Source organism: Trachinotus anak, unplaced genomic scaffold (genome assembly GCF_046630095.1).
Source record: "Trachinotus anak isolate AG129_WGS33_773 ecotype Australia unplaced genomic scaffold, CSIRO_AGI_Tana_v1 ptg000032l, whole genome shotgun sequence".
NCBI lineage: Eukaryota > Metazoa > Chordata > Actinopteri > Carangiformes > Carangidae > Trachinotus > Trachinotus anak.
The window spans coordinates 19,617,734-19,642,628 of record NW_027273883.1 but is presented as its reverse complement, the minus strand read 5'-3'; the positions used below and the strand labels follow the sequence as shown (position 1 = coordinate 19,642,628).

At 38.6% G+C, this 24,895-nt stretch overlaps 1 protein-coding gene across 9 annotated transcripts in view; it reads left to right on the top strand.

The window, feature by feature from the left end:
* LOC139612730 (CUB and sushi domain-containing protein 3-like) overlaps positions 1-19,015 on the top strand; it is a 223,133-nt gene extending 204,118 nt beyond the window's left edge. For 5 of the 9 annotated variants that reach the window (XM_071468639.1, XM_071468635.1, XM_071468631.1 and 2 more), the window contains 10 exons: positions 2,842-3,015; positions 3,532-3,605; positions 4,989-5,100; positions 10,766-10,945; positions 11,415-11,480; positions 12,799-12,957; positions 13,366-13,478; positions 14,271-14,358; positions 15,572-15,713; positions 16,437-19,015. In XM_071468639.1, coding sequence (XP_071324740.1) covers positions 2,842-3,015; positions 3,532-3,605; positions 4,989-5,100; positions 10,766-10,945; positions 11,415-11,480; positions 12,799-12,957; positions 13,366-13,478; positions 14,271-14,358; positions 15,572-15,713; positions 16,437-16,596 — 1,268 coding nt within the window. In that variant the 3' untranslated portion in view covers positions 16,597-19,015. Of the gene's footprint in view, positions 1-2,841; positions 3,016-3,531; positions 3,606-4,988; positions 5,101-10,765; positions 10,946-11,414; positions 11,481-12,798; positions 12,958-13,365; positions 13,479-14,270; positions 14,359-15,136; positions 15,714-16,436 lie in introns of those variants that run through there. The other 4 variants (XM_071468634.1, XM_071468632.1, XM_071468638.1 and 1 more) reach the window with 4 other exon arrangements.
* Positions 19,016-24,895: the final 5,880 nt, after the last annotated feature.

The window sequence follows — 24,895 nt, the reverse complement described above, 5'->3', positions numbered from 1 at the left end:
TCCCACTGCAAGATCGTCTCTAGTGTTTCATGTGTAGTAATTATATTTAATATAGCCATTACTTACAACCTAGAATGCAAGCTGCAATCCTAGTGCAAAATTGACACAAAGTGAGAGCCATATACTATAAATGTATGATCAATAACCAACTTCTTTAAATAACCTGGCTCTCCTAAACATGTTGTTATAGCCAGCCTCCCGCTACAGTGCTGTAGAAGCAAGTCTGTGATAAATCACTGAGGTTTACTAAGGTAAATAAATGAGGCTGAAAAGTGGGAACAACAGCGAAAAAAGTGCTAATCATATTTGGTGTGGAAAAAGCTAAAATAATTATCTATGCATTAAATGATAGGACAGCACTATCCACTGCGTTCTCAGGTGCTAGTCTCTCTATATATCATGAGGCCATTAAAAGGTAAATCATTAGTATTAGTCAAAGGACTGACCATTAGTGTTGATACCTTGCAATATTTTATAAATGCATATATTTGTCATGGGGCAACTGTAACCGTTGTTTTTGCATCCATGTTTTCTAAGCATGAGTGAGTGAATACATTGAGTTAGATTGTAGATTTATTTCACATTTCAAAAATAATCTGATAATCATATTCTCTTTGACTCTGTCTTATACATTTGCTGCAAATTAGTAAGTAAGCCAAAGTATTGCTGTTTATTGGACATGTAGGGTTGCACTACTGTCAATTTTAGAAATAAGATTCATACTCATACTACCCTTTTAGTTGAATTAGCTCAGCAATACTCCAGGAGACGCCATGCATTTGCAAAAGCAAATCCATCAGTGCATTTCTTAAAATCTGTTGTAAACTTTTGCAGCCAAACAGGATTAAGATGCAAATTCATGTTCTCTTTAACAACACAGGGGAAAAAGAGAGCAAGCAGCACATTTCAGTGTCTTAGAATGCTAGTTCATGTGTCTGCAGGGATGAAACTGTGATCCCAGCTTTGAATCAGGCCTCTGCATACTGATTACTTCAAAGCATTGATAATTCATCAAGGAAGAAGAGAGGCTATGGGAGAGAGAGTGAGAAAAAGTTTGACTAGTTTCTCTCTCTTTCTCTGTCTCTCGCTCATCCACCTACACACACACACACACACACACACACACACACACACACACTAAATATGCTGAGCTTGGTTTGGCCCGGGGCCATTTCTCTTATATATCCATAAAACAGCACATTATTTCCCTGCAGCTTGAAGCTTATGACTGATGTGCATGTCACCTGTTTGGCCTGTATTATCAACCCTCCGAAAAAGTGCTATCTGAATACAAAGTCTCACAATGCCTTTTGAAAAAATGACAAGACTCGTTTTCAGATCCAGCCAGACATTTGCATCTTTATTTGTTGTCATATCAGACACGGCCAAACTGTTGGGTACTGGGGAATTGAAACTCACAATGCATCATTTTCAAACGAGACCTACAGTATAGGCAAAGACATTTCCTAGAAGAAGATACGTCTCTGAATACATGGATTTGTTTCTAAGATAACGGTATTTGCAGTAATGGGTTTATTCAGCCATTCCTGCATGGGCTGGATTCTAATCTCCTCTTTTACTAGATATCTATTATGTCAGGGAATGGCTGTGGGAAGCCCCTGTTGGTTCCTGACTTCTAGGAAGAGAGCAAGTGAGAACTTATCTCTGTCTCCAGACCTCCACACAGCAGCACATGTCAGGTCTGGAGAAGCAGCCTGACTTATTATTGGCTTGATCCCGCAGTGCTCTGGCTGCGTGACTGAATGCTGTGACTCCCGTCCTTGCATATGCTCTCTCACACACTGAGTATATCTGAACCTCCTACAGCTAACCAGTAACTTTTACTGATCAGTGTGGTTATGGTGGATTAACGAATATACGTATACAGTAAAGATGGATAGGAAGATATATCAGCAGACTGTAAAATGGATGACTTCTCTCCCCATCAAGCAGCCTAAATTATTCCCTGAAACTTGATTAGAGGTCTATAAGCAATAAATTGAAGGAGCAGCAGTGATTCAGGCTTCATCTGCTGAGGCTGTGGCTGGAGTCCCATCAAATAGGCAATATCATATGAGAGCCATGGAGAGCAACAGCGGCAGCAGATGGCTCCAGTTGTGTTAACCTCTTTCATTTGCTAATTATTTTGATCTAAAATTGAGTGCCATGACCTCCCTCACTACCTCTTTGCTGCCAAGATGAATATTCTCATATCTACTGTAACCACTCACCGGTAAGGTTGATTGTTGGAAACAAAAAAATGGTTAGACAGAGCATTCGCCCTTAGAGAAGAATGTCAATGTATCTGCCCACATGCAATGAAAAATGGCCAAAGGAATTTGTGCAACAAGCATAATGTCAATACAGTTTGAATAATTCAATCCATGAAGACTTTCCAAATCATACAGAAAGACAATCATTTTGACAGTCAGGTACTGAAAAAATTGAACATAATAAAAAGCCCATCAAAAACACCAGAGCTTGAAGCAGCACTGGAAACCACTCTAGGCACTCCTCATCAAGGCCTGATCTTGTATGGGCACAGCAGCAGCCCACACAACTTATTATTTGAATTGAATGCTGAATAGTCTACTGAATGCTGCACTCAGTTGACTGGCTGCTGCAGTATTCCTTATATGTTGCACTTGAAAACAGATGAATGTTTGAATCGCAAAAATGGGGCAGATCAATAGGGCATCCACATTGACATGAATGGGAGGAATGCTTCAAAAGTGCAGTGTGATACATTGCTGCATGAATACTTGCAGGAAAATGTGTGATGTTTGCGTTGGATATGTTGGCTTATCATGTGAGCAATATTCCACATTTTTTCTTCTGCAGCCAAGTTCTGTGGCGACCCTGGTACGCCTGCTAAAGGACGGAGAGAAGGGCACAGTTTCATCTTCAAGTCGGAGGTGATGTTTAGCTGCAATGCCCCTAATGTGCTGGTAGGATCAACAACACGCATGTGCCATGAGGATGGCACTTGGAGCGGATCTCAGCCTCGATGTATAGGTACTGATTATTGACTTTTTGAATTTTCCACATGCAAGAGATGGGCATTTTAATTTGCCACGTACCATCAAAATGCACTCGATTTGACTAATCTCCAGAATGGTCATTCTGTGTTGGTTCTGTTGAAGTGGCTGACATAAATATCAAAACACAGTTGAAAGGTGAACTAGGATCATCTGGCTCTGTCAAAGTAAACCACAATAATGAAATGCTAATGTTAAATTCTGAAGAAATACTTTATCGAATGGATGTCTTTTAATTTGACTTAAGTCTCACCAATTGTTAAAAGTCCGTATTTCAAAGAATTTAAAAGCAGAGGAATTCATGATCAGAGAGCCTTGATATGACAAGGTAATTCTGCTCATGTTACCATGCCACTTCAGTAATTGTCCTCTGGTACATGGCACACAAGAGAGAAATCGCATAGTCATTATCAATGATTGCCTCTCTGTCATATTCTTATTTTTACTCTCCCAAAAGCCCTCTGCTCATCATGACAGTGATTTCTTGTTCCAGAGCCCACGAGAACAACGTGTGAAAATCCAGGGACACCTGAACACGGCTTCATGAATTACACAACAGGCTTTAAGGTAAAATGAGCAAAAACCTGCAATGGGTCCATTTTATACAAGTTGTGTTATGTACTTTAACTCTAAAATAAATTTGTCCCCAAAAATGGATTTCAAACTCCACAACCTGTCTTGTTAGAGATGGTCTAAGCTGCATTATATAGAAAAGTGATTTTCTGATGTAACATTATAAACACCTTCCAATACAATGCAGTCTAGTGCAACACAAACACTAACTACTGTCTCAAAAATTAAGCTTCACAAAGATGGGATTTATAGGCGCACATTAGGCTGTACAGATAACCACATGCAGGTATGTAACATAAGAATATACGTTGAGCAATTAACTAACACAGCATGTAACATATAGACTATAATGTAATACATATACTGTGATATACTTTAGTAAATTAATTTAGCTCTACAACAAACCTCCATGTGATCAATATTTGAAGCAGCCCAGTTGTTGTACCTGAAGCATCAATCAAAGTACCATTCAAAACTTGCAGCTCTACTGCGTTATCTGTACTTAGCCCTTTTTCAAAGGGCAGTTACCAAACAGAATCATCATTTATTCCTTTGGATGATGGTATGTTGGTGCAAGGATGAAGCAGTAATGAATATTCATATCTGTATGAGGTGGTTACACTGAGGAAAACCAGCTGGATTTCTCTACCACTGTGACCGTCTGTGAATATCTAGATCTATAATAATGTGCACTTTATCCAGTTTGAGCGCGTGTATAAGACAAGCAATGCTGAAATGCATCATAGACAAAAAAATTGATATCATGACCACTGGTGTGTGCTCAGTAGCTCCCCTGTGATATTTTCAGTCAGTGTATTTCATTTTATTTCCTCCCTGTTGGTTTTGGAGTGTCACTTACAAGTTAAGTGCAAACAATTTCTCCACAACATTCAGCAGAATATCTGAAATGAAATTTGTCCCAAATGAAAGCAGAAGAAGCTTATTATTTGGATCACTGCTTGTAATGGCAGTATTCTTGCGTTTTTCTGCATTACTGAACATTTTCACCAATATCTTGACACCACTGAATGAGAAAAGGCTGTGCTGATGCTCTCTTTAAACAGTCGACTGGGATGGAGGCGGAAAATAAAAATCATTTATTAAGATAACAGGAAACAGTTTGGTTCTATATTTCACCAGAAAGTCAGCTCCCTCACTTTCTAATGTTTTTGCATTAGTTGACACCATCGCCTCTAGGAATACTCTCCATCTGCCTCCACACACTACAGATAATCATTAAAAAAGGAAAAAAAAAACAAAAAAACTTAAGTGTGCAGTATTTTTTCCAAGCTCTTTAGATTTGATGCTGGGAGCATATTGGCATTTGCATCAGTGTATTGACTCTCTCCACTTTGTGTGCTGTCTGTTTGTGGCCAGGTGGGCAGCAGAGTTGACTTCCAGTGCCAACAGGGACATCTACTGCAGGGCTCTACCACCCGGCTGTGTTTGCCAGATCTCACCTGGACCGGAATCCAGCCTATCTGCATCCGTGAGTGCTCATTCCTCATGCCTTCTCGCCATATCTGGATCACTCCCCCTGTCTTTGTTTTTCACAAGCCCTTCTGCCATCTTGTCACTATTTATCTGCATTGCTAGCAACTCAGACACTCTCTTTTGTTTTGCTCAGCCCACCTCCCGCTCTGCCCTCCCTCCCTCTCTGTCAGTGCCTCCTTCCAGTGCAACTTCTCTCTTTCACTCGATCCTGCCATAGCCTTTGACCTCCCAGTAGATTGCAGCTCACGCCTCAATCAACCTGCCAGCACAGTCATTCAGAGAGGGAGGTGTTGACTGTGATTGCTGTCATTCTGTCTGAACTACACCAAACTAGGGCTGGGCAGTTCAGTCTAGTTGTTTTGCCAAGCCAAGTGCTTTCCTAAATTGTGAATTAATCCTGTATCTCAGTGGAATCCCTTTCAGCTAATTTTTTTTCATGGAAATATTCCCACTTAAAATACTTACTATAGTTTGCATTTTACTATGCACTTACAGTGTAAACACTTGAACTGTGTGATGATAAGGGGATTCAAATGATATTTTGTAATCTTCATTTCATAACCAGCCCAAGATGTAACACCCACTTGAATTTCCCAGAGACATTTGTGCTGAGGAAGCAGAGACATTATAATACCTACCCTTCATTCTCTGCCTGATCTACTCTGCAACGCGGCTTTGTTTGTGTATTTGTGTGTGTGTGTGTGTGTGTGTGTTATCATCTGAGGAGGAACCTATATTCTGCATACACTTGGTTGTGATTTTATAAGGTACACTTAGGTGAATGCATGACATCATTAAATCATACTCTCATGAGGGTCATCATGTTCAGTTTTTGTTAACTGTTTTACAGAGGTGTTGATTCAACTTAATGGTAATTTAGTGGTGCTGTTTGTGGTTGAATTGTATTGTGTCATTCTGAGATGTTTTTCATATATTTGATTGTGTGTATGCACCAGCCATTTATTTAAAAGACATGTTTCTTCAAATACTTTTTAAAATGTTGTGTATATATAAGCTATAACATTTAGAGAAAATCTGCAAACAATATAATTTGAACTCTTTGACGAATTGTATCATTTATTTGAATTTTTTATGTTGAGGCATAATTTTTTTTAATAGAACACTGCAACAAAATATTAACAAAACCTAATGGTCTTATCATCACTCATGGAGTTTATTTTCTAATTTAAATGATCTAAAACTCTCTTTTGAACAGCTGACAGCAGAAAAGAATCCAGAAAGCACCCCTGTCTAGCCCTCTGTCACCTGACAGCTCCTTAGCTCCTGCTCCCCCTGTATCTTCAAACTGTTGACCCCATCATCAGGTTCACTAAGGAATAATTCAGGAGGTTACACATCCCCTTGCTCTTTTATGGCATTTATTGTCAGCACTGTGACAGGTCTGTTAAAATAAAAGAACAATCAGAGTAAGTTTAAGTCAGCAGAATTACAAGTGAAAGCTTCGCCAAGTTCCTTAGACTGGCACTTACAGATTTCATTATAACCAGAAAATTGACATCCTCCCTCTGGAGAAGTTTTGACAGCTGTGTCAGGTGAGGAAAAATATTTGCATGCATATAAATGACTGATACATAGTGGATCATAGACACTCTCTCAAGGGCTGCATGCCCTGCTTCCAAAACCTTTCGAAGGTTGAGGTGACATGATCCTGTGAGAGATATGCTATGTCTTCTAAAGAAAAAGGGAAATACCAATAAGCACACTAATTCAACAGAAATGGGAGATAAACCACTAAACAAGAAGATAGAATTTAAGTTTTCCTAACATCACTTTGAAGTTGTCAAACACCAGGTTTCTTTCTTCCCCACTGAGGAAAATGTAATGCCTAATAATGTAGCTCGCATTGCTATGGGGATGCATGATGATTCAACCAGTGCTGTTTTAAAGCCTTAATATAAGACACTTCATCAGCAGCATCTTAGTATGCGACTGCTGAACAACAGGCTGCACAAGTTGAGGCCAGCAGTCATTAAATTGCTAAATCCATTCTGTACTCCTCAGTGAAAATAGTTAACATTTAACCTGCAATTCGCTTAAATATGATAATTGAGATTGCAGAATGAGTGTTAATGGTTGCCACACTGACAAAAAAAAAAAAAAGTTTTAAAACAGCAGTAATAACAAAGCTCAACATGGATGTCAACATCAAGCAATTTTTGTGAAAAAAGACGGAGTGGATTTATCATTGGTAGAACACTAGGTTTTCCTATTATGAAGAAGTGAACTAAGTCAAACGACAACCCATGTTTATGGCTCATATTTGCGATGCCACTGAATACTTTGCTGTCTTGTGATTTCATTTGGTTACTGAGAATATTCGTGTACTAAAAACTGATCCCCAGTGAATGGCCTTTGAGAGGTTCCTCTTTTTGATTTTGATACATTGCAAAACCAGCAGCCACATTTACTTTCACAGTAGTAAACATAAAATAACATGTACTCCATGCCCTTTTTGTGTAACCATGATGTTCTAAGGCCACCCACTGAAATGGCAGTCTGACAGCCAGCGCGATTGAGGCTCGGAGGATCAGAGACTTGATGTTTTGAGGCTTTTAACTTTCATGACTTGCTCTGTTCAGCAAGTGCAGTTTCTTTGCCAGGTTTGTCTCTGCTAAGGTTGCAGTATTTCAGGAGCTCCTCTCTGGCTTCATCTTCTCTAGTGGCTTGAAAAATATATTGATTTTCCACTGCCCTTGTCCTGTCATTGTTACAGCTGGTATTAAAATAGAAATGTTTCACTGATGATCACTAGATTCTAGCATTCCATACTTATAGGAATAAATTATCATTTAAATCCAAAAACATAAACCAAAAGGTTGCTGTGGACTTCTGTTTTAAAGGAAAAACTATTAATTCATTTTTAGTCTCCTGATGTATAACATCAGTCATTCACACGTACACACCTGAAGTTGGATGTATAGACACAGTGGGCTATGTGGCCCATAATACATTGGGGGTAGACTGTGGTTATGTATAGGTATTTGAGTATTAGCGCCTTCGTTTGGGTCCAACACTTTGTGTTGACCCTTGAGTCATAAATCCTCTAAAATACCTTTCTCTATGATTAAATGGTCTTGTGTTGCTGTGAAGCCACTTTAATTGATTTAAAAGTGAAGCCAACTGATTTTGCACTGCTGGTGAAAGCAAAAACCTGGAGGGATTATCAACATATTAAATGTACTAGATGCAATGGACACAAGTCGGAGTTTAATATTACTGGATCATGTTACCTTTCTATCAGATTAATATTTTTTTGCTAAAAAGCACACACCCCAAATCCCCAAATTCCTTGTCTACCTAAAGTACAAACCAGACATAATCTCAAAATGTGGTTAGCAGACACTGCCAAAGCAGTCAAACTAAGCCTTGTTTTAATGTCAAAACCTGCTGAGCTCTGACCAGCTGCCTCTACTTTTTAAGAATGTGTAATTTTGTACAGCAAGACATGCTAACATGATCACCTGAAAAGAGCTATAAGAAAAACATTGTAACATTTCAAATTCAACTTCATCCTCATCACCATCACCTGCTGTTGCAGCCTGAAGCTGGCCTACCACCTTGAGCAGGGCTGTCTTTGTTGGCCCCCAAATAATGCACTCTGTCTACCAGAGGTACCAACTTTGAACTAAGAATGTTACATGTTGTTGTGCGAGAGAAAAACTGAAAGTGCCTTTTGAGGACTTGTAATCTCAGGAGTAAAGCCTGCTGTGCTGTTTGAAGTGTAAATACACGGCATTGTCAACAGAACTTGGTGAGGGATATGACATGTCTTTGATACAACAATTCATTGGCCTTGTAAGCATCTTCACTATTCATGGTCTACAAACTCTACAACCACCCTGGACATGTGCTGACAGTTTGTCATTTTAAATGGGTTGCGTAGACTTGTGCTTAGGCAGTGAGAAGGGAGTTTATTTAATTATTTATGTATTTATTTATTTATCTAAAACTTACAAGATGAGGCAGTTTTTCTTCTACTTCTTCTTTCTGGCAGTGTAAATAGGTCCTATTGATGCCAGATTTATGAAGTCATTAAAAAAGTTCAGGGTGGCACAAACAGTTGATTTATACACTTGTCCTTGAGCTATCTTCATCAGTCTTTCTTAATGTATACTAAATTGTTATAGTCCCTGTGTAACTGCATACAAGACGATTAAGATGAGCATCATGCTAGATTTCAGCACTCAACGTTCACCTTGATGCACCTGTATTACCTTCTAGAGCAGTGACAAATTAATGTCATCAGACACACATAGATGTAATATCCAACAAGGGGAATATCTTTCATAAAGCCCAAAAACAGAGTTTCATAGTGGCATCCCTTCCATACCGTATTGCCACTAATATCATTAATATGCCACGAAGTACTGATTTGGTACTGTGACTCACTTGCAGCTGTCTCCTATTTGACAGCTGGCAACATACTCTTTCACACACACTATTTTCACAATATTGTTGACGCCAAGCCTGAATATTCAACCCCTCAGTGTTTTGGTGGTGGAAGGTGATTGGAATAAATGTTTGTTTTGTAGAGAGATTGTTGGTGTGAAAAATTAAACTAAGTATACTCCCACTCATGAGAAAATGAAAAAAATTAATATGGTCTAAAAGAGGCCAGTGTTTTGGCAACACAGCATAAGAGCTTTTGTCCCTAGTTTCTGATTCAATTAAAGCTTGTAAACTAAGCTTTTCAACACTCTCCTAAATCAGCATGTAACTAGCTTCCTATTTTTTATTTTTTTTCTTTGAGACGGAATAATTTCACAAGCTCAGAAAGTCAAAGTGAAGAAAGTCAAAAGTGAATCACAGTAGTGGGTGTTTGCTGGTTTCTGGTGACATCCAGGAAATGCGCTGCATATGGCCTCCTACTGACCAGTTATTTTATTCATTATTTCTATTCGGTCAGCATTCTGCTTCCTTACAGTGTCCATGAGTGTCTGTGGCCTTGCAAACTATATGCACATCCTTGTGATAATTTACAATAACAATCACTCCAACAATGTCTTGTGAGGACACAAATGAGCTTGGTCTAGTTTGGCCCCATTTGAAAATTTTGAATAGTTCAAGAAATACAAAAACATCCCCTAATGTTTTTTAGAACTACATTGGGTTTAGCCAGACCTTTCTGTTGAAGTGGCACAGAATTATAATATGAGATACCTGATGGTTTACAATCCAAGGCTATGGTTAAATGTTAACTGTTAACAACTGACACAGTTATTGGTTTGACATGATTTAAGTCCTCTTCATTTTGCATGCTACCTCAATCCAAAATTAAACAGCATCTCCTGAGCCACAAGTGTCTATATGCATATCAGAAAAGAAACTAGACATATTAGAGCCTCAGTATGTTCCCTAATAGCTTCCTGGAATCAATTAAATTGTAAAACATTTGTGCTTCCTTTTTGTCCTCTTTTTTTTCAGACCCTTTCCCACATCTCTCTCGCTCTCTCTCACTTAGTGCCTAATTATCTTCCTGTCTATCTGTATATCTGTGTGTGTGTGTGTGTGTGAGTGTGTGTGCACACGCACGCGTGTATGTATCTGTGTGTGTGTACATTGGTCTATGTGTGCGTGTGGGGCTTCATTTGTATGTGTTGTGTGTGTACTAACGTGTCTGCCCTCTCTTTGCTCTCCAGCTCACTCCTGCAAGCAGCCGCGGAGCCCAGCCAATGCTAATGTTGTGGGTCTAGACCTTCCTTCTTACGGTTACACCCTGGTGTACACCTGTCAGCCAGGTTATTTCCTCTCCGGGGGTTCAGAGCACCGTGTCTGCCGCTCTGATGGCAGCTGGACTGGCAAGGTGCCTGTCTGCAGAGGTACGTGGTTGCTGGAGGTCTGCAGGGGCAAGATGATAGAAAAGATGGCGGGGAGGTGGGGGATGGAGTAAAAGATGAGCAGGATTGTTCATGCGCATGAGGGTTGAAGGTAGGGGCATTTAGAGGAGTGTATACTTGTTTTTAGTTGTTTTGTTTTTAGTATTTAAAATTCCCCTCCCATTTAACTTGCTCACTGATCAAATAAACAGCTATTTTTTATAAATCCACTATTTCACTTTACTGTCGACTAATTGCTATGTGCCTGTCAAGATTCTTTTCAGCAATGTGTTGATTTGTAAATGTTTATGTTAGAACTGCACCACTACAGATTTTAGCAAAGTGAGGAAAAATTTAATGCAGGCAGCATGTTACAGTTGAGAAGTGTTTACTTTGGCAACATCCTCCAGCTGTTAAGCCTTGCTGTGTGTCAGTACATCTTTGTGATATACATATTTATGTTCTTCTGCAGTCGGATCCAAATCACATGAGAAAACTGTCAAACCCGTACCAGGGACACCAAGCCCAAAACTGAATGGTGAGTTCTGAGTTGCACAAGCTGTTCAACAGATAGCCAGTCTGCAGTCTCGCATCTGTCTGTTCTTTAGCACTAGCATCAGCTGTAGGTACATTTTGTGGATTCTGTATGTGCTCAGAGTTGGAAGTGCAGCTCTGTACCTATCAAGTAGGTTTAGTTTCATATGCAGTAGCTAAATCTGTGTATATCTCAAAATCATAGCAGTCATGTTTTTCAGTCTTGGTACTGTACCTCAAAGTTGACATTTCTTAGATACAGTATAGGACAATAATTATCATATGACCAAAATTTTTGGCCTGGATTCTGGGGTGTATTATGACCATAACATAATTACCACAAAAAGATAATTAACTGTAATTACTACCAAGAATTATTAACAGATAATGGTATTTATGTTAGCATTGTTGTTGTGAGCATGTTAGCATGATGACATAGCATAAAGCCCAAAGTACAGCACAAGAGTACTGTTAGCATGGCTATATAGTATATATAGTCTGTTCATCTGTTTCTGAAGGTACTTAATATGACATACAAATATAGAGTCACCAAGTCTTTAGCATATTCCTCTGTGAACTATCAGCCAGTGTTCCAGGTAAAACATTCAAATTTACCCAGGACGGTGACTGTAACAGGCAGTGTGGGTAATACAGTATTTTTCTTAATCAGAATGAGTAATAAGCTACAATATAAGCAGTGTCATTCGTATGCAAAATAATGTTATAGGGCCTCTAAGTCGCCTTTTCACCTCATAAAAATTAACCTGTTGTGCCAACAATTACTGAAAATGTCTAGTGAATACTAGGTAATCATTCTGACTATTATTAGGTTTATTTGTTGGTCCTAAATACAGTCACCTTTTTGCACTGATAATTGACTTATAATTGTCAAGTAAACAAGCCCCAGCAGATAATGAGTGTGCTGTAATAACAGAGCTATATAAAGTTTTATGAGTGTATAACTATTAAAAAGTTCTGCAGAGTTCACAGAGTGAGTCCGGAGTTATCTGTCTCAGAATGTGTTTAATTATCATTAACTGAGATGGAATGAAATGAAATTGAATGAAAAGATTGTTATCAGCTGTTTGATATGTTGATTCCACTGCATATCTAATTACCATTTTGCAGCGTGGGTGTATTCAGCTTGCATTGAAAACATAATATTAATTTAATGTTGCTTAAAAATGACATATTAGATACTTCTGGTTGATAAGAATGATAACTTCTACATTTTCATACTTTAATGCTTTCTTTCAGTTAATTTATGGTATTATTTTAATGGCATTATTTAATGAGTTTTCCTTTATTTTCTTTTCCTGAAGTTCCTGACGATGTCTTTGCCCCTGACTTTGTCTGGAAGGGTTCCTATGATTACAAGGGCCAGAAACAGCCAATGACTTTGACAGTCACAAGCTTTAATGTCACAACGGGAAAAGTCAATGTAACTTTAAGCGACAATAGCATGGAGTTTCTGCTCTCTGGTGAGTCATCTATAAATTATCTGTCTTCTGCTTCCTCCCCTCCGCCTCTCCTCTCCTCCTCTCACTGCCTCTGTGTGTCACTTCCATTTATTCTGAGGGTGCCTCATGTCAATCAGTCAATCACCGAATGATCTCATGCATGAGAGTGGAAATTAACTATTGGCTCTAAAGACGGATGTATTAGTCTGTGCTGACTGACTGACTAACTGCCCACTCAAGAGCCTCTTGTCTCCTCCCCCAGCTCTTCTCTTCTCTTCTCTTCTCTTCTCTTCTCTTCTCTTCTCTTCTCTTCTCTTCTCTTCTCTTCTCTTCTCTTCTCTTCTCTTCCCTTCATCATTCTCCTACACATATTGCCTCATCTCTTCATTCATGTCATTCTCTTCTTGCCTCTTGTCCTCTACCTTTTAGGAGTGTACAAACGCCAGGAGGCACGGTTAATGCTCCTGCTGTACCAGATGAGAGCGCTTGCCCACAGCTCCTTGAGTAGGATTACTGATGAGACCTGGGCAATGGACGGATTTGTGAGTATACATACGGACTGGACGCAGCTTGGCAGTGATCTTTTAGAGTAGCCAAGAGCTGTGACTCTCTTTTATTTGATATAATTACGTATTTCTTGTTCAGTCTGACAGACAAGTATAATATTACAGGCAATGGGGTATAACTATTTGACAGCCAATAATAAAGCTTCCTTGGGCTGAATCAAGCCAATGTTTCTTCATTATTAGTTTTTTTTTTTCCATTCTTTTTTCCATGCCAACAGAGAAAAAAAATCACAGTACATGAGAAGAAACTGTGACAACAAGCCAAATAGTAATTTCCTGGCTTATTGTCAGTTTTTATTTACATATTTACACTGGCTGTAGATCAGATGCACCAGGCGCTCTGTATGAACCATTTCAGCATTCTCACATTGACAATTTGCTGAATAAGCTCAGACACACGCCTGACATCTAAAGGAACTGGAATGACTGCAGAACATTTTTTGGTGGAATTGAAGTTCCTCCTGTAAAAAAAAAAACTTCAAGGTCCACTAAATAACAACGTGTGACAGGTGACTGCACACTGCTGAGCTATTGATAGCACACTGTACAGCTTCTAGAGCAGGGTTTCAAAAAACAAAGGTGTTATTTTTGAACGTAGCATGACAGAATGTGTTGACTGTCATACTAAATACAGCATATATTGAGTTTTTGATGTGGTGTGGAATAGATGCAGCACTCTCTAAGGTGTCAAGAAAAATCCCATTTTATCATGCAGTTAAAACAAAACGAACTGTTTCTTGAGTTCTTTGTTATGTTTTTTTCCACCAGGTTTCAGCTGAGCCTGAGGGTGGCAGCTGTGTATTCCAAGGCTTCATACAGGGTAAAGACTATGGACAGTTTGGACTACAGAGACTTGGTATGTGTCTTTTCAGATGTCAGACAATGAGCACCATAGCAACTGGTTACTTCTTCTCATCTTCCATCTTAAGATTGTCACAATAGAAGTAAAGAAACTGCCTTTTAAAGTTTGACACTAGGAGGCTGTTGTCACATTCATCTGCTGAGAGGGAAAGTTTTCTCTTCTCCTCTAAAATCTGAGATTAATGTGTATATATGAGCATGATTTCATGACATCACAACTAATTTGACAGCCAGTTCTTCCATTCAATTCTAGTTCAAACTCCAATATTGTGATATTGAAAATTGAAATGGTCAGCACACATAAGGTGAGAACAGCAGGAGAGTAGGAGACATCTTCTGCCCAGCAGTTTAACTTTTGAAATAGATAATATTTACATTGGCAAAAATTGAGAATTTTTTAATTCAGGTGACAAAATAAGATCTTTTAATAAGGTGATTGAATATATTTTCTAAATAACCTTATCAGATATTAATTATTAGTCAAAACAAACAAATTTTTACATGTCCTAAACATGTGGGGTGGGGGCATTTATAAGAATACAGGGAATTTTAAGACATTAAGAAATTTAAGTTTGAAGCATTTTTAAAATACAAACTGAGACCCAAAAGAGATGTTAGGGTTCTCTCCATTACCATCTCCTGTTAACATGGCAGTAGTACTGCAATTAGTCTGGGTTCAGTGGCAATTCTCAATTTATAACCCAGTTTAAAAAGATTTAAAACTCTAAAACTCAGACGACAAAGCTGCATAATATTTGCTCTGTATTTGACAGGATTAACACATTTACGGTGTGTTGCCCCTCATACCTCCTGTCAACCACCTATTTACACAGTCACACAGCATCGTGGATTATCCCCTCACACATCATCATCCTTCATTTCTTTTTGCTCAACGTTTCTGTCATCATCTCATGATTGTCTTCAACAAGATTATCATGGTTACAGTGATCACTATCAGTATGATCATTATGATTGTCGTCTTTACTGACTGGCTGCGGCGTCTCCAACTTATCCTTATTGTGATAATCATTCTCTTCTTCATCATCATCACCACCATCCTCAACATTATCATCACCAGCAGATGATAAGTATCTTTCTATTTTTCCATTTGTTTTCCCCAGTGTTTGTGTTCATGCCACTTTGTTAATCTGAATATTTTCTTTGTGCACACATAATGTACAATGACTATTTTCCTTATTTTTTTTCAGGTTTGAGTGTGAGAGAGAATGTTACACTCAGTGACCCTGAAACCAATGGCTCCACCAACAGCAGTTCTGTTGCTATTGCTATCCTTGTGCCTTTCTTTGCCCTCATCTTTGCAGGCCTCGGTTTTTATCTCTACAAACAGCGGTATGTAGTGTATACTGGTGTCTTACATACTAGCTTGGAGCCCAAATTTAGTTCTGCTGTAGTCTCAATCTGTTTAGACTCCATATGAAAAAGAAAGAAGTACATTTTCATGAGTCTGAGTCCCAGGTTGAGTTTTGAAGTTATTTACCAACAGATCTGATGTTGAAAAAGTTTCAGAAACACAGATTCATGTAGATGTTTGTAGAGTGGCAGCCAAAGGAGATGCACATCAAGATGAGGTAGATAGCACACTGTGGCCCACTTCCACAGCCTGCATAACTGCAGTAAGGTTCCTCAATGGATACAGTAGCTTACTTGTGAGAGGCTTCAAAGCATGATGCAATATTAGTCAACATATTACCATCCAAGCCACATTACACAGCAGCAGACATCAGGTATTAGATGAGAACTGCTTTGATATAATATGTAATGTGCTCAATGTACTGTACAGTGTGAATGTGTTATGAAGTATAGATGGAGGGATTTTGTCATCTCTCAGAACAGTACATACACGTAGAGCCTGTCACATGTAAATTTTACACTCATTATTATCGTTCCCAGTGAACTGGCATAGGACTCCTCTCTGACTGCTCTTTTCAACAATAATTAACGTTCAGCTGTCCACACCAAGATAATGGAAACATGTTTATTGAATTGGAAGGAGGGTAAATAATTGGGATATTGTCTCTCAACTAATTTAATCTAACTCCCATTTTTCCTCAGGAAAACAGATAAAGCGCAGTACACAGGATGTTCTGTCCACGAGAACAACAACGGACAGGCTACTTTTGAGAATCCCATGTACAACACAAACACAAAAGCTGCTGAGGGGAAAGTTGTCCGCTTTGACCCCAATCTCAACACCATCTGCACCATGGTTTGATGTCTACTGACTATGAGAGAAGGACAGAAGGAGGGAGAAACACACAGACGGATAATACAATTTCTCCTTGTTTGCTTTACATGAATATATATATATATATATGTATATGTGTGTGTATATATATATATATATATATATATATAGACATATTTATATTTTCCCTGTTTCTGATGACATACAAAAAGGACACAGAATTGCTCAGAAACATAAAGCACACTTTCAGCAACACCTACAGTTGCAGCTGATCATATAGAAAAGGTAAACGAGTAAAGACAGAAAGAGGGGAGGTCCCACACGTTTCTAGATCTTCCCGTTGTTCGGTGAAGAGAAGTGTTCTTTACACTCTGTGAGTGTTGGCTTCATGAATTAAAAGAGCCTCTGGCATATAGATAAAATAGAGTATTTTATGCTCTCTAGTATAAATAGAGAGGGGTTACTTCACAATGCCAAATGAAAAATTTAAACTTCTTTTTTGCCAAGATAACAGACCAGATCTAGACCCTTCTGTTGTTTTTTGTCTTAGTCTCACTTTCATCCGGATGAAAGTTATTTTTTCTTTTGGAGGTGAAGAGCCTCTCAACTGTGTGTTGATCAACGTAATCTTCTGAGTCTGTTTTCCAAGCTGTGGGGTGTGTGTGAGAGGCGATGAAGAAATGAAAAAGAAAATGCCTCTTTCAATAGCATCGTTGCAGTAGTGTGTTCAAAGTTATATGGTCAATTATACCTCTCAATTGGATGGTACCTCCTACTGGCAAAATCTATGGCCAGGGATTTAATTACTGAATTGCAGTACAATTTTTCAAAGGCCATTGGGAGTGCTAGGGCTTTTACTGTTACAGTGCAGTTTCTCAGACAACAAAAGAGTACATTTTCTTCACAGGAGATACAAATCATAAGGTTTAGCTGTGTGCAATGAATTTGTTTTTGACAGAAATGTTCTTTAAGTATGAGACTTTACTATCTTGGCCGTTCTCAAATAATCCATCTATCTTACCTGTCCTTAAGTTATTGAAAGAGTTGTGAAAACTGGTTTATTTTTTAGTCTATTTGTGTCCCAAATAAACCAAATGTGGAGTGAATTAACCCCCAGCCTTGAGCATGTATAAATCAAGAATCTCAAAGTAGGAGTTCCTTGCTTAATTATTTCAGGTTATATGACAAGGTTAAGAACACCTGCAGTGCACAGTATCTACAGCTGGCCAGGTTTCCCATAAGTTTATTTAAGCCGGGATGTTGTTAAATCAAAGTGCAAACATATGTCAGTTGGCAGTCTGACATCAGATGAATCTTGTCTTGTTTTATGTTGATAACAATTTAGACATGTGTCTGCCTTATGGAAGAGTAATTCCAAGATCAAACAAGTGCAACTTCCACTTCATCTTTGGTTTTCATAAACTTAGCAATGTTTGTTGTTCTTTAATTCTCTTGGGAAACCGTGCCTTAGTCAGTAAAATCTTGATCCATACTCCTACTCTGAGACACTTAATGAATACAGACCTTGGCCTATTTTGTTGACGCCGACTGATTCAAGTGGTTATTTCAGTGTCTTACTGAACCATCAGCTTCTGCCAACAAATGTACAGTACACATGAAAAAATTTGCACACTTAAACATGAGCCACCACCTTATTGTACTATCATCCAATTCCATCCATGTTTTAAAAATGAAAACTGAATTTGACACTCATCACATTTGTACATCATTGCAGTGCCTTGAATACTGTATGGGCATATGTTTTTAAGAAAGACATAACATTTATTGCATTAGTAAAACTGTACATCAGTGTAATCTATCTGCACAGTTTGGGAGGATTTAGCTGAGTGATGTCAGCTCTGATGGTTTATCTAGGAAGGGGTGCGCTTGAAAAGCAGCTCACAGTTTCATACCTGTGCATGTTGGCAAAATGCGATTGAGTATAGCAATTGCTGCTATAGTACTTTGTACCACTATGTTGATTCCTGTCATTGCTGTGACATTTTGTACATTTATACAGTTTTGATACTTGATGGCATTCTTTGGCAAGATGTCTTGTGTTATCGATATGTAATATATTTTGCGAGTTCGTATTTCTTATGGATGAGAAAAGAAATGCATCTGGTAAAAACCGCAGTATACAGCAAGTCAGTCTCACATCAGACTCCAGAGTAGAGTAGAATGCTTTTAAATGTACCACCCAATTGTTAACCCATTCAAGATCCTGTGTATATGAATATGTACATATTACAAAACTTTTGTAAAGAGATATATTTTTTATGAAAATAAAACATTTGTAAGTTATTGAATATGTTGTGTAAGATTCCACATGTAAATGTCATGTAAGATCAAAAAAGATTTTGTATTTTTTCTTTATCAGCAATGTATAAATCCTTAATTTATATATAAAATATAAAATCATGAACTTTAATGTTGCTATTTTTTTTATTGAAAAAGAAAATGTCATTGCTCGATTTTGCATCCATTATGAAACTCTGCCATTGCAATGTAAGGAAAGCTGTTGTAGCATACTAGGCAGAGAGTTGTAGTTGTTTTATCAATCTGCTTCTTCTTTCTGTTGCACCTTTAGAGTTTTTTTTAATGAGTTTTCTACTTAATGGCCACTGCTTGGTTTAGCAAAATAAGCTTAGGACTGATATTATCTCTGTTTAAGTGACACTGTAGATCTTTAAAAACTGCCTATAGCAGTGCATTGCAGCCAGTAATCCTTGTTATAACTTCCATCTGGTTTGCACAGAAATTCAGTCTCAACTTTAAAAAAAAACATTTTAAAAGAAGTGAAATTGTTGTGCAGTTTGACTTTCCATCAGGCACATCATCCATCCACACATACAAGAGCAGTAAAACCGCTGCATTAGCTACTCTGAGCTTCCCTTGTCTCCACTGTGATCTAAGCCTCATTTAGCCTGCCACTCTCTCTGTCACTATCAGTGCTTACAAATAGCTTAAATGTACTCAAAAAAGTGAAGAGCTGTTCCACAGATTGAAATGACATTTGAATGCACTTTACTTTGCATCTAAGATGTATTACAGTTTTTTTTTTTGGTTTTTTTGGGGTTTTTTTTGCAAATCTTCCAAGTAGGCAATTTGACCACAGATGGGCTGCCTGGTACACGAAGAGCTGCAAAAAATAAGACTATTTTATACATGTACGATATGAACCTTTAAGCACTTGAGGGAAACATGACCCTGTTTTTGCACAAAGAGCAGAATTTATCATGACATGTATACCTAAAAAGAGTTTGTTAATGAAAGAGTTTGTTGATGTTAGCTTTGTTACTTCATTTAAAATTGAACGTTCAAATAAATTAGAACAAAGAAGAGTATCAGTAATTACAGAAAAGGGGCAAATATTTGGCCTCCTAACATCACGTTTTCACAGACTGGATTGAAAGAGATGGATACCTGCCACAGACTTGGCAACATGAGGAGGTGGTAGTTTCTCAGGATATTATGTAATGAACTAGAATGAAGCTAATTGCAGCAATCAAAGCAAAGATGATCTGCAACGGAGATCACAGAACACTCAATAAAAAAAGTATGAAGAAACCCCATAAAAATCAAACAACATGCACTTGACTGGCAAGGACTGGTTTGATTTCAGACCCAGGTTTAGCATATACTTTAAAGTCTAAGCCGGGGATTTGTGTATGGCTTAGAAATATTTGCCAGAAGGATTTTCCATTGAAGTTTCTCCGAAGCTTCATCAAGCAGATTTTACCCATAGGGTAATGATGTAATATAAGCTGGTGCTAGGCCAAGATGCCAAATAGGCTCAGGGTGTTTGTTCAGTATGGGTTTACGCCCGGTGTAATACACTAATAGTAACACCATCTAAACACTGACTTGACCTCCTATTTGCTTTGAGAGCAGCACAGCTTCATTAAAGCTCTGGTTTCTGTGTCAGAGAATCCCTTGAGGAACCTCTCCTGTGTTCAGCGGCAGGCTTCTGCTGCAATTTGCACCATGTCATCCCTACAAATGCTCAATTGAGATCTGGTGACTGAGCAGGTTAGGGCAGTAAGCTGATTTCACTGTCCTGTTGAGGGAGGCATTTGTGGTCTTGTGGCGTAGACATGTGCCTGCTAGAGGAAATCAATTTGGAGAGGTGCATGCGCGGGTACAATGAAGGGATGTTCCTGGCTGCCTCTGATGTCTCGATACCCTGTGGTATTCCTCCACTTTCATCAAGGGGATGAATGTGTACCATGAAATCACACCCTACAACCTCACCAGCCAGCAGTATTGACACATTGCATGATAGATGCTAGTGCTTGAGGAATTTGTTCATAACAGTAGTTTCCTCACCAGCACGAAACAACAGGAACTTTTATTGATCTGCAGGAGCACTGTTGATAGAATCCTAACAGGCAGAGTGTTTCACTTCCTATCCTGCTTAGCATAATGTCTTGTGTGTACCGAGAGAGGCACAAGTCGGTGAAGTTGTTGGTTTTCTTCTGTGGCGCGTGTCGAAGCATAATGAGTTGTGTTTGCTTTCATGGATCTTTTGGCTCTAATATGCTGGATTGTCAGTTGACTAACTAGCCTTTCTCACTCTGCATATTCCAGTCTTTCACTAATGAGCCATTTTCAACCACTCTGCTCCCACTGGCCGGATGTCCTCAGGGTGGTGGGCTGTTCTTGATACAGATGGGAAGCTGTTGAGAAAGGAAAACCCCAAAGAAATATCTGAATTTCATGTCTCTGTTGTCTCAGGACTAAAAACCATTTTTTATTAATGTAGCTCAACATTTTCTTCTACACGTTTTAAAAAAAAGAAATCAAACCCCAAACCACCTAATGATCTGCCAGATTTTTAAGAGCCCAGGTTCCTAATGATGCACGCACTGGCAGCATTTTCAATTTTCATAACAGTGAAATTCATGTACAGGTTATGTCTTGAAAAATAGACTGGGATTTAAGATTCTGTGGTTTCAGAGAGCAGGACCCAGATAAGTTATACAGTTTAATGCACTCCTTTTAATCTTAAAGTGGATGAATAATGTAAATTCCTCCATAATCATTTCGGCAAAATAAATTTTTTACCCGTATTTAAATCACATGGGCTTTGGGAAATAGCCTACAGTAGACTGAGGAAGTCTGGTTGATATGAATTGATTATTATACTAAGGTCAATGATCACTATCAACACGATCATAGGAGCAACAGAGAGGGCAACAGTGTGTGTGTGTGTCTCTGGTGGAGGGGCAGGTTTACTGTCATTGAGGCTGAACACAGGGAAGGTTTTGTAGATTCCAGCGAAATGATTAATTATCTAGCAGTTCTCATCATAAATCGTTAGCAGGATCCATAGTGTAGTAGGATACTCCCACTGAGTCCCTGACATTACTGGAATATTATACATTTAATTAGAATAATGTTAATTTTCAGATGCATAAAGTACAATGCAAATATTATAGACACTTTCGATATTTGGATTCCTCACACAGTACCGTCAAGGAGGTATCTGATCAGTCCCAAATTCATTCTGCAGCATGAAAACAATCACAAACATACAATCAGTCGTAAAGTACTGCAGTGGCTTCACAAAGTGTTCAAAATGATAAATTGATCAAATTTAACATTTTGTTGCTCAAGAATCTATCCTCAAACACCCATAATGAAACAGTGAAATTTGGTTTTGAGAAATTCTAGCCAATTTGTTAAAAATGAAAAACTGAATGTGAATGAAAATGAAACTGTGGCACTCCAAACTGTGGTCATGTCCACCTGTTGTAAACTGAATTGACTGGACAATGTTTAGAAAGGCAGTCACAGCTAGAGGGGATGGGAGATGGATCCCTCCTTCACATCCTGGACTGTGGATTACCTCACAAGATGACCACAGCATGTCAGGTTGGATAATTGTGTCTCAGGGACAGTGGTGAGCAACACTGGGGCTCCTCAGGGGACTGTTCTGGCTCTGTTCCTGTTCACCCTGTATACAGCGTACTTTAAATACAACTCTGAGTCTTGCCACATCCAGAAATACTTGCATGACACAGCTATTGTGGCGTGTATCGGGAATGGGTACGAAGGAGAGTACAGGGATCTAACGATGGCCCTCAGTGAATGGAGCGAGAAGAAGTGCCTCCTTCTGAACACCCCCAAGACCAAGGAGATGATCATTGACTTTCGCAGGTCTAGGCCAACCCTTCAGTAATTCAAAGTTAAAGGGAAAGACATTGAGGTGGTGCACACTTACATATACCTAGGTGTGCACCTGGATAGTAAACTGGACTGGTCCCTGAACATGGATGCCATCCACTGGAAGGGGCAGAGTCAGCTCTTTTTCAACAAACACTATGTTTGGCAAATGCTCATCACTTGGCCAATACCATCCCTATGGTAAAGCATGGTGGTGGCAGAATTGTCTTATGGGGGGGCTTCTTAAGACCAGGGACAGGGATACAGGTCAGAATTGAGGGAACGATGAATGCATCCAATCTGATGGAGTTTGAGAGGATCTGCCAGGAAGAATGGAGTAAACAGCCCAAATCCAGGTGTGCAAATCTTGTAGAGACTTACCCAAGAAGACTCGAAGTTGTAATTGCTGCCAGGGGGGCTTTTACAAAGTTCTGAATTAAGGGTCTGAAAGCTGTAAATAAGAGAGTTCTGATTTTTAATACATTTGCAAAACTTCTAAAAACATGTTTTCAATTTGTTATTATGGGTTATTGAATTTAGATTGATTGGCAAGATTAAATCTACAACATGGTGTGCAAAAGATGATGATACATTCTGAAGCCACTGCATGATCAGTAATAATAATAATCAAAATTAATCATTATTTTTGAAAGCGCCAACACTTTACTTTTTGTGTCTAAATGATGGCAAAGTACTTTATGTATTGCTTTTATTTATTTCTGAACTTAAAGTAAAGGTTTCCCAAAAGAACCTTAGAAGAACAGTGTGCCATTTTGTTCTCTTTCTTGCTGAGAGTTAGATGAGACGAGAACTCTCATATTTATTTCTCACTGTCAAGTTGCCAGGCAACTAGCAGAGACACCAGCAAAGTTCTGTATTAAGCCTAGAAATAGTCCGATACTTAACTTACCAAAAACACAACTTGGGTTTTGGTATAGATTGTTAATCAGTGAGTTTAAGATTTACTGGTCTTTATGATAAAGCTAACCAGGTCCTGGCTGGAGCTTCATATTTAACATACATATATTACAGTGGTATCAATCTTATAATCTGCCTGCCAAAAAAAAACTGAAAAAGTGCATTTGTCAAAATGTCTAACTATTCCTTTAATTTACTGATTCCAGTAGAAATACCCCAGAGCATCTTTGAACCAATTGTCTCCCACTCAATCAACTCTCTGATCTAAAAACTTGTCTTTGTGGCTTGTTTGTACAAATCCTCCCTAGAGACTGTGTTCATGTCATATCATCCGCACTGTCAATGCACATGACATTTTAATCAGTTGTATACATTGTATACATATACAGCCACTGCATCTCAACTTCATCACTGACATTTTTCAGTCCCACATGTACTAATCAGAACATTACTGTGCGTGACAGATAGTATGAGGGATCTTTTTTTATAGTACTGCAGAGACATTGCTTTATTTCTGAGTACATACATGCTTATGATGATGACAATACACATTAAATCCTTCTATAAATAATGTCAAAACACAGCAAGGTTTACAGCTTTAGACTAATGCTTGATTAGGTCATAACACATGATAACAATGTATTTCAAAACATGTAGAACACAATGTGAAAACACAAAAAATAAATGCTACCTGTTCATGGCTCTTTATCCACTCATTCCTGGAGATGCAGATCCCAGGTATGGAGGGGAATTACAAAAGCCAGCCAGATCCAAATGACCTTGATATACTTTACCAACCCGGTGTGACACTAAAGCTCTTCTCGGCACATGACAACTTCGATCTAATTGCTCACAGGGTGTCCAACTTAATAGCCCCCCTGTCTCTAGCAATTAATTGTGGAAATTTTCTAAATTAGCTTCTAACGCCTTGTGACAAACTCCTTAAGGAACCAGATTCAGACTAATGTGAAATTAGCGGCTGCACACAAACAGATTTTTCTTTTGCCTTTTCTTTGAAAAAGATGCTTTTGACCAGCCAATCACATCTGTCACATACGGTATTCTTCACCATAGAACATCACTTTTCCCAGAAGGCATATCCTTAAGACATCAAACTGAAACTGGTAATGTGCTCCGCTGCATGGAGGATGAGCCTTATGAGGGACATGAGTGCGGTTTTAAAAACACACAGCGCATTATTGTAATTTCATCGGCTCTCAAATCCTCAATCACGGCAGTC